The 18,904-nt window shown below is 33.7% G+C and overlaps 1 protein-coding gene across 1 annotated transcript; it reads right to left on the bottom strand.

Moving 5' to 3' along the window:
* Nucleotides 1-13,495: 13,495 nt before the first annotated feature.
* LOC133321414 (uncharacterized) lies at nucleotides 13,496-18,650 on the bottom strand. The gene is made up of 3 exons (XM_061530500.1): nucleotides 18,134-18,650; nucleotides 14,552-14,661; nucleotides 13,496-14,483 (listed from the first exon to the last, which is right to left on the bottom strand). The coding sequence occupies exons 1-3, from the start codon at nucleotides 18,491-18,493 to the stop codon at nucleotides 13,496-13,498; spliced, it is 1,458 nt and encodes a 485-aa protein (XP_061386484.1). The 5' UTR covers nucleotides 18,494-18,650.
* Nucleotides 18,651-18,904: the final 254 nt, after the last annotated feature.

Genomic DNA, 18,904 nt, shown 5'->3' with positions numbered 1-18,904 from the left:
CTTTTGAGAATATGCATAGAATCACTTTTTAAGTCGATTTATGCATGTCCGTCCGTCTGTCTGTCCATGTTAAATTGTAAACAAAGTACAGGTCGCATTTATGATCCGAATTGGATGAAATTTGGCATAGGTCACTTATTCGGCCCAAGGACGAACCCTATTAAAATTGGGAAAAATCGGTTCAGATTTAGATATAGCTCCCATATATATATTTTACCGATTTAATGCAAACGACCCCTATATAACTTTCAATTTGCACAAAATTTGGTACAGCCTAATCATTTAGGTCTAGAATGATGTCTGCCAAGTTTCGAGAAAATAGGTCAAGAATTAGATATAGCTCCCATATATAGTTTCGTCCGATTTCATGTAAATTGTGCACCAAAGTCCATATATATCCTCCGATTTGCACGAAATTTGGTACAGCCTAATCAGTTAGGTCTATAATGATGTCTGCCAAGTTTCGTGAACATCGGTCCAGATTTAGATATAGCTCCCATATATAGTTTCGTCCGATTTCATGTAAATGGTGCCCCAAAGTCCCTATATATCTTTCGATATTCACGAAATTTGGCATATCGTACTGAATTGAGTCTAGAATGATGTCTGCCAAGTTTCGAGAAAATAGGTCAAGAATTAGATATAGTTCCCATATATAGTTTCGTCCGATTTCATGTAAATGGTGCACCAAAGTCCCTATATATCCTTCGATTTGCACGAAATTTGGCGTAACGTATTTAATTGAGCATAGAATTATGTATGCCAAGTTTCATGAAAATCGGTCCTGATTTAGATATAGCTCCCATATATAGTATCGTCCGATTTCATGAAAATGGTGCACCAAAGTCCCTGTATATCCTTTGATTTGCACGAAATTTTTCATGACGTACTGAATTGAGCCTAGAGTGATGTCTGTCTTGTTTCGTAAAAATCGGTCCAGATTTAGATATAGCTCCCTTTTATTATAGATTGATTTCAAGTAAATTGGCCATCATACTCCTCATGTTAGATTGACATAACATTTTGCACAACGTACAAAATTGAGCATATAATTACGTAGTTGCGTTTTCTAGAAGTACAGACATAGCCCAACGGATGACCTATTTATATTTGTTTGAAGCCGATTTATATACTTTATGGATAGATCTAGGTAGATTCACATTTAGATAAATATCACATATTTTATTTCATCCACTTTCATGTTAATAGTCCTGTTTAATATACCCATCGTGGTGAAGGGTATCATATAGTCGGCCCCGTCCGACTTTACTACTTTCCTTACTGGTTTTTTTTTTTTATTTTCTCATCTCTACAATGTGGCATTAATAAGGAATTTAGTTTTTTGTCAATTCGCGCCACAAGTTTTGACTCTTTAATTTTGCTTGAGTACAGCTTTGCAACTGATTTTGCTAAGCCTCGATAGATCGAGCCAATACGTCTTTCTACTTTGCATTCACTTTGTTGCAGTTTTTTTTAAGAGCCTACTGAGCATTCCTTTTTTATCCGTGTCCCTAATTACAAGTAATATATTTTCTTAAATGTATTTTGCTAAAATAAATAATACTCACATTTTCACCAACTTCTTGTTCCTTTTTGTGCGTATTTGTATTTTCCCAGTTATAAGGCATATTGATCAGAAAAAACTATAACATTATTATGAATGGAAATGTTTACATTTTTGACCATCTCTTGTATATATGACCATCTCTTGTATATACCCAGTGTGGTGAAGGGTGTTATATAGTAGGCCCCGTCCGATTTTTGGTTACTGGTTACTAATTGTTAAAACCCTACTTTCAAAAATGTTTTAAATATTCCTTGGATATACCCAGTGTGGTGAAGGGTGTTATATAGTAGGCCCCGTCCGATTTTTGGTTACTAATTGTTAAAACCCTACTTTCAAAAATGTTTTAAATATTCCTTGGACAGTATAAGGCTACGTTTAGATCCACTCGATCTAAAACGTCAATTCTATTGCGTATACGTCACGTTAATCCAGTTCACAAATGCAGTGGATTATATTAGACGTATATGCTATGGAATTGACATTTGAGATCAAGTGGATTTCGCAAATATAAACGTACCTTAACCTTGCATCTTACCAAACATTTACTTACTCCATCAAAATAAAACATCCGTTATAAAATATTTGACTATTAATAATAATAATGATCATAATGTTTTATTTCATTATTTAATTCGTGTTAAGTACATTTCATCTTACGTTCACTGCTTTACACAATTGATAGAAAGTAGATAATATGAACTTATAGCTCTTAAACTTAAACTATTCACTTAATTGATAATTTTAAAAAGATTGGCATACTCTAAATGTATGAATAATACTTGTTGTTATTTACTTTTGCTATATACTCGTATATGTTTTCATTTTCAAAACATGTATGATTTAATACTGATGTATAGTTTACAAAAAATGTTTGGGAGGGAAATAAACTTGGAATATTAAAAAAACAACAGATGGTGTAAACTTCTAAAAAGAAGCAAAATACACAAATTAATTAATAGCTGTCAATATTTGTAAGTGTATAATTATTAAGGAATCTCAATATATTGTTGCAGTTTAAGGCTACGTTTAGACGGCTAAATCCACTCGATCTAAAACGTCAATTCTATTGCGTATACGTCACGTTAATCCAGTTCACAAATGCAGTGGATTATATTAGACGTATATGCTATGGAATTGACATTTGAGATCAAGTGGATTTCGCAAATATAAACGTACCTTAACCTTGCATCTTACCAAACATTTACTTACTCCATCAAAATAAAACATCCGTTATAAAATATTTGACTATTAATAATAATAATGATCATAATGTTTTATTTCATTATTTAATTCGTGTTAAGTACATTTCATCTTACGTTCACTGCTTTACACAATTGATAGAAAGTAGATAATATGAACTTATAGCTCTTAAACTTAAACTATTCACTTAATTGATAATTTTAAAAAGATTGGCATACTCTAAATGTATGAATAATACTTGTTGTTATTTACTTTTGCTATATACTCGTATATGTTTTCATTTTCAAAACATGTATGATTTAATACTGATGTATAGTTTACAAAAAATGTTTGGGAGGGAAATAAACTTGGAATATTAAAAAAACAACAGATGGTGTAAACTTCTAAAAAGAAGCAAAATACACAAATTAATTAATAGCTGTCAATATTTGTAAGTGTATAATTATTAAGGAATCTCAATATATTGTTGCAGTTTTATAATAAATTTATTTCATTTTATAATTATTTTATAATAACTTAAAATAACGGTTTTCACTTCTTAGATTTTTTTCACTTCTTAGAATTATAAACAAAAATAAACGTTTATAAAAAATAAAAAAGAGTATTTCTATAACAAATAATACAACCTTGTTTAAAATGAGTATTTCGTTCACATTTGTTCATTAAAACTGTTTTGTAAATGCAACTGAATCTTGGTTTATAGTACATAATAATTAGTTATAAGTTTATTGGTGATTTGTGTTTCATGCTTATAAATACTACACCAGAATGTGATATTGAAAGTCGGTGACAGAAGTTAATAATTTTGAGAACGTGGAAGTTGTAGAACAATACCAAGTATCGGGTATTTAAACGCGAGGGAAGATTTTGCAACTGCGCTGACTATGGAAAACTACTCCAGGCGGGGCAACTTGAAAAATAATTAAAGAAAATAAAAAACCAGTAAGGAAAGTAGTAAAGTCGGACGGGGCCGACTATATGATACCCTTCACCACTATGGGTATATTAAACAGGACTATTAACATGAAATATATATGGGAGCTATATGGACCGATTTTCTCGAAACTTGGCTCAATTCAGTACGTTATGCCAAATTTCGTGCAAATTGAAGGATATATAGGGACTTTGGTGCACCATTTATATGAAATCGGACGAAACTATATATGATTTTCACGAAACTTAGCAAATTGCCAAATATCGTGCAAATCGAAAGATATATAAGGCACCATTTACATGAAATCGGACGAAACTATATATGGAAGCTATATCTAAATCTGGACCGATTTTCTCGAAACTTGGCAGACATCACTCTAGGCTCAATTCAGTACGATATGCCAAATTTCGTGCAAATCGAAAGATATATAGGGACTTTGGGGCACCATTTACATGAAATCGGACGAAACTATATATGGGAGCTATATCTAAATCTGAACCGATTTTCTCAAAACTTGGCAGACATCACTCTAGGCTTAATTCAGTACGATATGCCAAATTTCGTGCAAATCGAAAGATATATAGGGACTTTGGGGCACCATTTACATGAAATCGGACGAACACCAGACAGACAGAGAGACATCACTCTAGGCTCAAGTCAGTACGTTATGCCAAATTTCGTGTAAATCGAAAGATATATAGGGACTTTGGGGCACCATTTACATGAAATCGGACAAAACTATATATGGGAGATATATCTAAATCAGGACCGATTTTCACGAAACTTGGCAGACATCACTCTAGGATCAATTCAGTACGTTATGCCAAATTTCGTGCAAATCGAAAGATATATAGGTACTTTGGGGCACCATTTACATGAAATCGGACGAAACTGTATATGGGAGCTATATCTAAATCTGAACCGATTTTCTCAAAACTTGGCAGACATCACTCTAGGCTCAATTCAGTACGTTATGCCAAATTTCGTGCTAATCGAAAGATATATAGGGACTTTGGGGCACCATTTACATGAAATCGGAGGAAACTATATATGGGAGGTATATCTAAATCTGAACCGATTTTCACGAAACTTGGCAGACATCATTCTAGACCGAAATGATTAGGCAGTACCAAATTTCGTGCAAATCGAAAGATATATGTGGACTTTGGTGCACCATTTGCATGAAATCGGACGAAACTATATATGGGAGCTATATCTAAATCTGGACCGATTTTCATGAAACTTGGCAGACATCATTCTAGACCTAAATGATTAGGCTGTACCAAATTTCGTGCAAATCGAAAGATATATAGGGACCGTTTACATTAAATCGGTTAAATATATATATGGGAGCTATATCTAAATCTGAACCGATTTTTCCCAATTTCAATAGGGTTCGTCCTTGGGCCGAATAAGTGACCTATGCCAAATTTCATCCATTTCGGATCATAAATGCGACCTGTACTTTGTTTACAATTTAACATGGACAGACAGACGGACAGACGGACAGACGGACGGACGGACGGACGGACATGCATAAATCGACTTAAAAAGTGATTCTATGCATATTCTCAAAAGGAACCATGTGTCTATCTCGTTTCCTTTTGCCTGTTACAAACATATGCACAAAGACATAATACCCTGTACCACAGTGTGGTGAAGGGTATAAAAACACACAATACCCACCACAACTACCACCAAACTTTAATTTTTCTGAGGATATATATTCCGAGTCTTAGGAATATTTTGCGATATTTCCATAGTCTAGTGTTGTAATGCATATACTTAGCTATACTAAAATGTATGTATGTAGAGTCCTAATCGAATTTAAGCTCGTCAATAAATCTTTATACAAAACCTTTGGACATTTAAAAACGGCCTTTGAAAGCGATAGAAAGGAAATTGAATCTTCGTTCGAAGAACTGAAAAAAAACTTAATAATGAATTTTTAAACAAATTATTCTATTTGGACCAATTGTCTAAAATATAAAAAATAAAAAAAAATATATGATTCACCCAATTATTTTTACGTCTCAAGAAATATTGAAATTTAATATTGATTTTTATTAATTAAATCTGTTGAAGGTTGGAGTCAGTCATAAAGCTTAAAATGTAATCATTGCAATTACAATTATGAACTGCTTTATTAAAACAGACTTAAAAACAAGCATTCCAATGCCAAATGAAAATAAGATTAAAATTGACTCTGACGACGAAAATGTAGAGCTAATAAATGGTATAAGATTGAAATATGAAGAAAATTTTCCCTCGTAAAAAGTTAAAGAAAAGTAAACATTGTTTTTTTAATAATAGTTGTAAGTTTAAGTTGAATAATAAAACATAAATATTTTCTTTTGATAATGAAGAATAATTAATAAAAAAAATCCCTTTTAGAAGTGTCGAAACAAAATTGTGATGGAAATTAATTTTTAATTCTCAATAACTGTAAAATAATAAATAATATTACAGCCCATAAAGTACTTTCATCAAAATAGTAAACAAATTACAATACCAAATGTAAACCCAAAAATGCACGAATTTGGCTTTAGAGGACTTTGAAAACATACAAGGAATTAAGAGTTAAAATTAAATAAAGACGTATCACTTGGAATAAATATAATACTAAAAATAATATTTATAGCAATAATAATACTTTTATATCTAACTGCCAAAAAATATCACTGTCGATGTAAATATCAGTAATTCTGATGATGAAATAACAAGAAAATAAACTTAAAAATACGTATTTAAGATTAAAAAATCGTGGAGTATTTTTAACAAGAGGTTTGGAGTTACATGTCCTTCTTCGGATATATAGTAATTTAATATTATATAAACAATTGTCAAGAATGAATTTCTCAAATAATATATGAAACTTTTGTTTTCGTTCCCACGTTCAGAGACAATCATTCTAGTATAAATGATTCGCTGCATTGAATGCAAGTATATATAATTTTTAGCCTTAAGACAATCGCGGAAATTAAGACATCTCTAAAGAGAAGCATTGTGTTTTATTTACGTAATATGCAGACGTACATGCAACATATTGCAAGAATACGGGGACCAATTACGTGCCCGGCTAAACATCTGAAAATTAGAGATAGAAATTTCTGAACTAGAACACCGAAAAATGGAAAAGAAAAATATGGTTACGTTTGCAGATATTAAGGGAACCCTCCCCAAATTTACAGGTAACGATGATTACACAGTCACAAAATGGTTGGACGAATTCGAAAAGGTAACTAACGTGGTGGGCTGTAAGGAAGCAGAAAGATTTATCTTTGCTTGCCCAATGCTTAGCGGAAGTGTAAAATTATTTTTGCGTGTTGCAAAGGCAGATAATTTGCAGGCCTTAAAGACTGAGCTGTGTGACGAATTTAGAAAAACGGTGGGCGCAAAATATATCCTGCGAGGATTGGATGTCCGTAAGTAGAGGAGAAGTCAGGAAAGCCTGCATAGATATTCATTGGTGATGCAAGAACTTGACGAGGAAGCCCCACTAACACAAGCAGAGTTGGTGGAATGCATAACTGAAAGAATGCAAGACAAATTAACGACAACATTGTTTTTTTTTAAACTAATCCCGAAGTATGAAAATTATTTTCAATTGTGATGTATCCTGAAGGAGGCCCGTACTCCAATGAATTTTGTAAAACCGGGAAAAAACCTGACTAATTTTGAACACAGACGCAGAAATTAAATTAAAACATGGTCCATTAAATATAAGTAATAATAATAGAGAAAAATCTGAACAATATAATTTGAATTAATGAGCCTGATAACTGAGGAATTCATTTGAAATTTGAACATAGAAGTTCCTGGTGAACAAGACGCAGCAAACGACTACAAGAGAAAGAATATTAACGGGTTAGCAAACAAAGCAAAACTTCAAGTTTATGTATGTATACTTAAATTCCAGACAAACTAATTGGGTTGCAATATATATTTTCAAAAGTACATTGCAACCCATTAGATTTTGTCAAATAAGCATAGCAAAATAATAGTAAAATAACGTTGACCCATTCAGGGGTCAATAATAAAGCTCAATAGAGAACAATTATGTGTAGAATGAACATATTTAAATATACAAGACTTACATTTAAGACCCACAATGAAAAATAATCAGTAGAACAATTTCAGTGGAAAAAGCCACTACATGTGACTAGAACTACACAAGCTTCTGGAAGCATCTTATCGGGTGAGTCTGGAATATCCGCAAGCAGTAAACAATTTATTAATATTATTAATACCAAAAAAAGGCGGTACAAAATTTCATTCGGCGGAACACTGTAAACAACGATAACAATCATGCAGGAGAAGCTTTTCTCTTCACTAGAAGGATCTAAAAAAGTTGTTTGTGAAAATAGCAAAGGAGGACATAGTCCCTCGGAAAAAAATTTCCGGCCAGACAACGAGCTTACGAAGCAAAAAGAATAGTTGTACGAGAAAGAGCAACAACATAAAAAAGCGTTATGAAGATGACGGGCAAAGCAACAACTAGACAGAGTGAACAAACTAGACAAGCTTCTAGAAACGTCTTATCGGGTGAGTCCTCGCAGTCTGGTACAGTAACTAACAAAAAGAAAATTTTTTTGACGATGACTACAAAGGTTCATTCGTCCCAATTTTAAAAAAATTCCGAGTAACGAGAATGATGAAAGGCGCGAGTTACGTTGGCCACCAACCCCACAGGCTGACACAACATATATGGTCACACGGGTTGGGCATCAACCCCACTCAGACACACTCTCATACTTGTTAGCACATTTACCGTTCACACGCTAACACAACACAATTTACACACGACACACTAAAAACGCGATCATACACATATCATAAATGTAACGTTATTAAAGAATTCTTTGCCTTTTTGCTTAAAAATGTATTTTCTAAACTAATTTTAATCATTCGTAGAACAAAGAGAAAAAAGGACGGAAGTCCCAAAAAATATATATTTTTTTTTGAAACAACTCTACGAACCTATAACTGGCGCAGTCGGAAAGTCCTGTCTAACGCGTATTCCAATACATATGTCTAATGCATATTCCAAACATTTCTCAAATAATAAATAAAAGAATGTGATACGTTGCACAGTAATATTGACCGACGTAAGACATGACGACGAACAAGAAGACCTTATCAGAGAATACCACATAAACAATAACCATCGTGGAATAAATGAAACGTATTCTCATTTAAAAAGAGAAGTAACCATTAAAAAATTGCAAAAAAAATAAACCACTGTGAAAAATGCCAGACACTTAAATACAATACAAGTCCTCCAAAGATAAAATATGAAATACCAGAAACACCCAAAAAAACACTTGATATAATACACATTGATCTTAATTCTTTAAACCATTGCCAAGTTCTTACAATATTAGATAAGTTTTCTAAAGTTGCCGCCGCATACTCCATTCCAAATAAAACAAGTTTAACTGTAACAAAATCATTACAAACATTCCTCAGACAATACGGAATTCTTAAAAAAATAATTTGTGACTACGGTTCAGAATTTTCGAGAAACATCTTTAAGTATTTTTGTAGAAGTCTTACACCTTACGCAGTTTTTTCATGGCGAACTTATAAATTTGACAAGGATGTTCAATTCAATAACGAACATGACTACTTGCGTAAACTTAACGAGTTTCAGGAAACTCTTTACACTTATATTAAAGGAAAGCTGCAAAGAGAAACGCAGAACCGGCTTGAAAACTAAATATAGACAGAAGTGTGTATTAATTTTCCAACGTTGCAATTACCATCATACATATTATATTATAGAAAAGAATACAGGACAAATAAAATGACACCAAGAATTTCGAAACCCAAAGTTAAAAATAACAATAGAGTAACAATCATTACAACGAGAAATCAAAAAATACAAAAATTTAGATTAAAAACTAAAAAGAAAACGTAATTATATTTTTAGAATTCCATTATTACTGATCCAACTTATAGAAATACAACCTATCAGACCGGACCAAATGATAGTGCATGTAAATCTCGAACAAGCGAGAATCATCGAAAATTACAGAAATCTCATTCACATCGTAAATTTATAGGAATACGAAAGAAATATTGATGAAATCAATCATGTATGAGGTATATTCCAAAAATGAGGAACCTTAACCGACTCCGTTAAGATAACCAATCTCAAACTAAAAGAGCTACAAAACAAAATAAAAACCCTTACTCCTTCCAAACGAACAAAGAGAGGACATATTAATGGACTGGGTACCGTCATAAAATTTATAAGCGGAAACATGGACACAAGAACTAAATAAACAAAACATCAAAACCACGATTGAAAACCAACATAAAATAAATAAACAAATGATAGAACGGTTTCACAGTTTTACATCCCATATTAATACGGAATAAAGAAAACTCGAATCATATATAGCACATTTGTCACAAGAAACTTCAAACAAAGCGCTCAAAGAATAAAGCATCTTACACGAAATGCAATATTTGGAATAAATAAATTACAATAATTTGCTTAGTGACCATTTAACTAACTTAGACGCAGATACATTAAATGTCATTTCTAAATTGATTCCCGACCAGAATGAAATGAAGTTCATTTACGATGTATTTACACATAAGTCTACTGAGCTTATCTCAGACGAACACGTCTATGAACGTCTTGGGCTTTAAGCTTATTACAATCATAGCAGCATAATATTCAACGTTATAATACCTTTCGGCCACATTATTCCTTTACCAATTAACTTGACCAAAATAATCGTAGCACAACCATACAAAACCCACAACGAAAAGTGTGTTCAATACTTTACAAAAGTCTGTCCCAGGATTGAAAGCACATTTTATTGTCGGTCCTCCCCCCATGATGATCATTCTATTCTTCTCAAGGATAACACCTAAAAAAGCAACACCGAATGTCATCGTTCCGGCCATATCAATCTCCAGCTCCTTATGGCCGTCACTCTATTCTAAGGGGGAGGAGTTGCGTTGGCCACCAAATCCACAGGCTGACACAACATTTATTGGTCATGCGGGTTTAGTTGAACATCAACCCCACTCAGACATACTGATACAGCACTTCACACTCTCATACTTGTTAGCACAACATTTACCGTTCACACGCTGACACAACACAATTTACACACGCCACACTAATAACACGATCATATTACACAGATTTTATCGTCATGAACATACGGCGGAGGTGATTTTCTCCTCACGAGAAGGATCTGCCTTTCACTGAAAAAAATGTTTGTGCCAATTGTAAAGGAGTGCATATTCCCTCGCAAAAATATTTTCCGGCCAGACAACGAGTTTATGAAACAAAAAGAATAATCACAATAGAGAATATATCCCGGAAAGAGGCGAGGGAAAGATATTCAGGTCATTTTAAAAAGTTTTGATATCCTAGCCGATATTGATAAAACGTTTCCAACTGTGGAAGTAGCTAATAAGAAAAGGACAAAACCACAAGAAGCAACTATTATCCCATAATTATCGAAATTGAACGATATGCAGTAAAAAGCAGGAAGAAAAGGCTATTAGATGAAATTAGCAACATTGAAATAGGCAATGACCTCAAAGCGATTGAAAATAGATTACATAATATGTATTTTCTTAAATGATATATAATCCACGGAAGGAAACGGAGTGACATTGCGTTGTTAAGTTCGGATTCATTTTGATGCAAAAGCAAGACGGTAAACGATTTCATCCCGTTGCTTACTTTTCTAATACATGTTAACAGTTACCGTTCACACACTGAAACAACGTTATTTACACACGCCACACCAAAACACGATCATATTGCACACGTAACGTAAATAAATAAGTGTTTGCCTTATGCATGAAAACATATTTTGTAAATTAATTTTAATCATTCGGAGAATAAACAGAAAATAGAACGGAAGACCCCAAAAAATTATTAAAACAATTCAATCGAATACATAGCTCGTGTGCCGACTCGAAAAAATAGGGTTTATAGGCCGGTAAAAATTTATGAATACCACAGAAAGGAGGTACAACATTTCATTCAATTCGGTAGATGCTACAGGTGTTATCGCAATGAACACACGACGGCACTTTAAACAAAGATTAGAATCATACAGGAAATGCTTTTCCCTCACGAGAAGGATCAGCCTTGCCTTGAAAACATTGTTTGTGTAAATTCCAAAGGAGGACAAAGTCCCTCGGAAAAAGATTTTCCGGCCATACAACGAGCTTAGGAAACAAAAATAATAACGACAATCAGGAATAAAACCATTGATAACAACAAATCCTCAGCAACAAACTTTATACATGCTAGAAGTTCATTTGCGAAGGTTTACAAAAACAACAGAAATCAGTAAAAAGAACCTGCAGGCTTACAAAGAAGCCATTAGGAAAAGGAGAAACCTACCATTCACCCAAAGGATCCTTGATCCGCACAACACAGGAAGTTCTAGATTCGCTGTTGAACAGTATTCATGAGCTTGCCTCTACATGGATAGGTAAGTTGAACGATGAGCAAGCCTCCACACAAAAAATATAAAGGATAAATTACACAATGAAATTTTAAATGTCAGTGTCCTCTTGATAAATCCAGGCATTAAGCCACATGAAAACGCCAGCATAATACAGGAGGTAATTGCCTCCGATACTTAATTTTCCACTATGACTACAATTCTTCAATATAACATACAAATTATAAACAAGCAAGAAAATAAGAATTTCCTGGAGCTCTTCCTGGGGAATGAAAAAATATATTGCCCTATTGGCGGAAACATGGGTTAGAACTGATACAACTACTATAATGGATATGGATGTGTAGGCATGTACATGAAATCGTAAATTCTAATTTTCTTTAATTAACTTCGACTCTGTGGATGAGGTAATTGGAATAACAATATTAAACTCAAAAAATCTCTTTATCACCCTTCTAAACAACACCCACTCTACTATTGATTTGACATTCTTAATTTCAAACCTTTTGGAATTTCAGGACGGACAAAATCACAAGAAGCACCATTTGCCCATAATGAAGTTAGCAACATTGAAATAGGCAATGACCTCTGAGGTAATATATATTTCACGGAAGGAAACGTAATTACATCCGTTGCTGTGTACGGATTCATTTTGATATAAAACCATGACAAACGATTTTATCCCGTTGCGTACCTTTTTTCTAAAAAAAACGACAATTGCCTAGACAAGATACTACAACTTCGAGTTTAAGACTCTTGACAAAATAAACCCATTAAGAATATTTAGTTTTTACTTCGAAGGAATAATTCAATATTGTTACGGACTGCAACCCACGCACGTTACATTGGCTAAAATAAATGTTAATAGCCGTATAGCGAGATAGAAATAAGAACTAATACTGCAAAGTCCATGTCGGGCCACATATGTAAAAAAATTCAGTTATATCGAGGGGGCGGCAACCTTATTTTAAAAGGTGTTAAACATTACCGAGTATTCAGAATGTAAACCTTCGCTATAAGCGGATAAATTCACAACCGTTAGAGGTTATTTCAAAGTTGCTACAAGAAAAGCAAAACTCGAGGGATATTGGAAGACGTAAAAATAAGATATAAATCATCTCAAATTGTCGAGCAATCTTCACATTTTCCTGTGTACCCACATGTTGTTAAATGTCAATAGCTATGTACTGGAAGTATGATTTCATAGAGAAAGTCTCAAAGGAATTTTCAATTCACATCTGGCATAGCATTTAAAGATCGTAGACGAACAATTAATTCTACATACTTGCAATAATTGTATCTATACATAAATACCGTTTAAAAATGCCTATGTAATGATATTGTCTATGGTGTATCCCTTGTCGGTTCCGGAAGTTCTGTCGTTTCATTTGTTGTTGTTGATGTTCTATTGCTGGCTTGAGAATAGACACGCATACGAGCCTCATGTTCCAGAAGTGCAAAACGAATTCGTTGTTCGTGTAATTCACGCATGTATCGTAATTTAATCTCCTGTTCTTGCTGTTCGTGGCGCAGTTTCTGTTCATGTTCTTTGCGAGCAAAATCCATCTCAGCCAAACGTGCACGTTTCATTAAATCAAATAATTGTTTTTTGTATTTTTCATCTCTTGAGGCCGGTGGTGATGGTGGCGGTGTTGTCAAGTTGGAAGTGGCGTGTGGGACTGGTTTATTTTCCATAGCTGTGGTATAGTTTGCATTGTTGAGATTCGATGTAATGGGTATCGCCATTGTAACGCCTGTAGGTGCTACATTATCGACCTCGGCGCCCATTGTTGCTGTAGTTTCACATTTTTGTCGCTTTATTTTCAAACCTAACACAGGCTTTTCACCCGGCGATTTTGTTTCTTTTTCTTTAACGGGCTTCTCTTTTAATTTTGGTAAAATTTTTCTTTTCTTCACTGGCACCACATCATTAATGGGTTCGGGAATTTGTTGGAATTCTAAATTTTGCGATTCAGCCGAAGTGGAAGGTGATAGTGCCAATGTCGATGTAGGTTGGGTGTCTTCACTGTTGCTGGTGTTATTGAAAAGGGTTGCGGGTAATGCGGCCAACGGTGTGTCATCTTCTTCATCTAAATCATCGAGCAATTCCTTTTTAATTTGTATTGCCGAGTTGCGAGTCTGACTACGGGTACCACCAATCGCTGGTTCCTTTAACATTTCCTCCATAAACTCCAACATCGGCAGACCTTCTAACATATTTGTAGACTTGGGATTCTTCAGTTGATATTCTTTTTTAGCTGAATTTTTCATACTACGCCATTGTACTTGAATTTGTTCCATCGAACGATGACGAAAATTTAGAGCATTGAAGCTGTTTGATTTGGAAAAAATACAAATATAATACATTATTTTATATATAAAATATGCTAAAAAACTTACTGCTTTGTAACATGTAACCATGCCAAACGTTTCGATTTGATTGACTTGGCATCAACTGATTTATTTTCCACAAATTCCACCTTTGGTTTAATAATTTCAACCAGGAGACCCTAGAAATGCAAAATAAAAAAAACAAAACAATTTTTTCAAAATATAATTAATAATGAAAAAAATATATTTTTTTGAGTTTCATTAATTTGTTATACTTCTATTGCGTTTTTGATCTTTTCGGCTTGATGTTAGGAAAATAAATGTAATCTAGAACAACTATTTGTTTGGTTCTGTCAATGCATGCATATTTAACATGTTCATAGTAAACATAGTCAGCGAAATTGTATCCATAAAATACTTTTTTTTTGTCATAAAAAAGATGCAATCAGATTTTTTAGTCGAAGTTAACACATACAATAATTTAAAAATGTTAAGCTGCCGTCGAAAGATTCCTGAATAAAGTGGATGTGTGTACGTAGTGTCGCATCCAGTGTTGCCATTTCAGATATTTTGACCAAATTTGGTCCGCATAACAAAAATATTTTCTATTTTGTCCCATATTTGACCATTTAATTCGTGCTACTAATTTAAGAGAAATCCGTTTGAATTTGCAATTTTCGACCAAAAATCGGATTTTTTACCTTTTTACGGACATTTTGGATCAAAAAGTTTTTTTATCAAACGGCAACATTGGTCGCATCTCTAGTATTGTCCAAAATGTATATGACGTAGAGTCATTTGTACAAATGGAGGTAAATAAAGATAGTTTTTTTTTAGAGAAATTTGCAGCAAAACTTACACTGGTGGCCAAACTTTTGTAACTTTTTTAAAATAATATTATAGTGAACATTTTATCAGATATAAAAAATATATATAAATGCAAAATTTATTTTGAAATAAAAATATTCTATGTAAAACTAAATTGAACCAATTTTTGCATGGTCAAAACTAAAGCATCTTTTTTATTTTTTCTTATAAATAAGCAAATGTTGCTAGTAATCGACATTACGGCAGCACACCTACGATGCACTGAATCAATAAAATACTCAATTTGATCCTTGGGTATACTATTCCTTGCATCCTGAACCTTTGGGAAGACTTTTGATTTTGCTATCTATAATATTCCACAGATTTTTCTATAGGGTAAAGATCTGATGATTGTGTTTATAAAACCCAGATTTTTGACTCCCGCAAATAATTTTTGACATGTTTTGGTATAAGTTTGGTGTTAATTGTCAAGCTGAAACACCCAAACAAGCGGTATATTTTGTTCAGCGAAGGGAAACATAACATTTTCCAACAAATTTGTATAGACAATCCGATCCATTACTTCATAAATCTCGTAAATAGATCGAACTCCATAAAAAGAAAAGCAGCCCAATATCATTATTGGGCCTCCTCCATGCTTCCATATACCTTTGCATTACTGTGGCATGAGTAAAATTGCAATTAGTACGATCTTTGGTCACCAGTGTATATCTAACCAACTAAATATACAAACTGTGTATGACAAATATTTATTAAAATTTAAAGGATTTGTTCATCCTACCAACTTTTGAAAAATATCACAGAGAAATCCGTTTTAATACAGCATTTCTTAATTATACCCTTCACCACACTGTGGTACAGGGTATTATGTCTTTGTGCATATGTTTGTAACAGGCAAAAATAATCGAGATAGACACATGGTTCCTTTTGAGAATATGCATAGAATCACTTTCTAAGTCGATTTATGCATGTCCGTCAGTCCGTCTGTCCGTCTGTCCGTCTGTCCATGTTAAATTGTAAACAAAGTACAGGTCGCATTTATGATCCGAATTGGATGAAATTTGGCATAGGTCACTTATTCGGCCCAAGGACGAACCCTATTGAAATTGGGAAAAATCGGTTCAGATTTAGATATAGCTCCCATATATATATATATATTTAACCGATTTTATGTAAACGGCCCCTAAATATCTTTCGATTTGCACGAAATTTGGTACAGCCTAATCATTTAGGTCTAGAATGATGACTGCCAAGTTTCGTGAAAATCGGTCCAGATTTAGATATAGCTCCCATATATAGATTCGTCCGATTTCATGTAAATTGTGCCCCAAAGTCCCTATATATCTTTTGATTTGCACGAAATTTGGTACAACGTACTGAATTAAGCCTAGAGTGATGTCTGCCAAGTTTGCAAAAAATCTGTCCAAATTTAGATATAGCTCCCATATATAGTTTCTTACGATTACATGTAAATGATGCCCCAAAGTCCCTATATATCTTTCGATTTGCACGAAATTTGGCATAACGTACTGAATTGAACCTAGAATGATGTCTACTAAGTTTCGAGAAAATCGGTCCAGATTTAGATATAGCTCCCATATATAGTTTCGTCCGATTTCATGTAAATGGTGCACCAAAGTCCCTATATACCCTTCGATTTGCACAAAATTTGGCATAACGCACTTAATTGAGCCTAGAATGATGTCTGCCAAGTTTCGTGAAAATCGGTCCCGATTTAGATATAGCTCCCTTTTATTATAGATTGATTTTAAGTAATTGACGTACTAAGGAACCAGTAGGAACAAAACGTTCTGAAATTAGTACAAGTTTGTTTGAAATCGCTTAATATTTGGATAGAGCTCCAACATATATTTTCGCCCGATTTTAAGTAAATTGGGCATCAAGCTCCTCATGTTAGTCAGATTGACATCAAATTTTGCACAACGTACAAAACTGAGCATAGAATTACGTAGTTGAGTTTTCTAGAAGTACCGACATAGCCCAACGGATGACCTATTTATACTTGTTTGAAGTCGATTGACATACTTTATGGATAGATCTAGGTAGATTCACATTTAGATAAATATCACATTTTTTTCATCCAATTTTATGTTAATAGTCCTGTTGAATATACCCATAGTGGTGAAGGGTATCATATAGTCGGCCCGTCCGACTTTACTACTTTCCTTACTGGTTCTTTTTCCTAAAGGTTGTTGGAAAATTGGGCTACGCGTACAGAATTATAAAATCGGTATATTTATTCCTTACTAAGGTCGGCAGACATTTTTTAATAATGACATTCATATATTTTATTTTCCTATGTCTACTATTAGATTTCGCATAATGTATTCAAAATTATTTGTCAATTATGTCTTTGAGATATTCTACACATTTTTTTTCTCCATTAAAGATTGTTTTCAAACGAAATCAACGACAACCCTTAAGCGCCATCTATTGACACTTTTTTCATAACGATCCTAAAAAATATCTTGTTTGTACAGTCAAACACGGAAATTTTAAAATAGCTCGATACAATAAGCCATTCATATTAAAACGAATCTAAAGCAATTCCAATAAGAATATAAAGCTGACCAAAAAGTATCCCTTGCATTGCCAAAAAAAACAAACTCTTAACTACACTATCAACATTCACACACACGCACAACACAGTCACAAACATTCGCGCAATATTTCTTATAGACATTTTACTTAAAACGCCTGCATACATAAAATATCTTTACGAGTCCTTTTGTCAAGTAGATAGAATATGGTGGTAGATGATGTGGATCAAAGTGAATAATAACAATATCTCGTCCAACTTACACGCTCAGCTTCTTCCCAATTGAGGGAACGTTTTTTTCGCACCGATTTCTTTTTGCCCGTGGACTCTTCAGTTTCACCCGTTTCATTGTCGACAGATTCATCCACTTTGGCAAAGGGTTTCGTTTCCGCACTAAATTCACTGCCATTTTCGGTTTTTACACAACCACTACCGTTGCCATCGTCTAAATCCTCATCAGCTTCCGGAAACTGATCGAAATCCTCTTCATTTTCGGATTTCGGCGTCTCTGGCGGTGGTGGAACTTGTGGTATAGCGGGCTCCACCTTCTGTCCCCCAAGAGTTGCGGAAATTTTCAATGGTGTTACCAAAGGACTCCCATTTACATTCGGCTCCAATTTCATTTTCGATTTTTTGCGTTTGTATTGTTTTGTTGCCGTTGAAAGCTTAATTTTGTAGCAGTTTTCTTTCTGCCCAAGAAAATTTACAAAATTTCTCCTTCGGTGTTTTTTTCCTCCTTCAAACTTTGATTTTTTGTTTATATATGCTCCAACTCCAACTTTAGGGATCTATACATCGATATAAGACTTATCGAAGTTTTATAGCATGCCAAAAAATATAAGTTGTCGATTTGGGCGATAATTAATCCTGGAATGTTATCGATTTGTTACTGTGGAAAGTGGAAATAAAAGTCGTTACACTTTTTCTGATTTTAAAATGGGTATTAGGCAGATGCAGCATCTCTTGCTCTGTCTGCAAACCTAAGGACCTGATTATCTTACTAATAAGCACCTTAGATAATAATCCTATCGAAT

This window comes from Musca vetustissima, unplaced genomic scaffold, assembly GCF_032173495.1.
Source record: "Musca vetustissima isolate MV318-11 ecotype Yass unplaced genomic scaffold, APGP_CSIRO_Mvet_v1 utg24682, whole genome shotgun sequence".
Taxonomy (NCBI): Eukaryota; Metazoa; Arthropoda; class Insecta; order Diptera; family Muscidae; genus Musca; species Musca vetustissima.
Note: the sequence above shows the minus strand (reverse complement) of the source record. Positions and strands in the feature narration are given on the sequence as shown.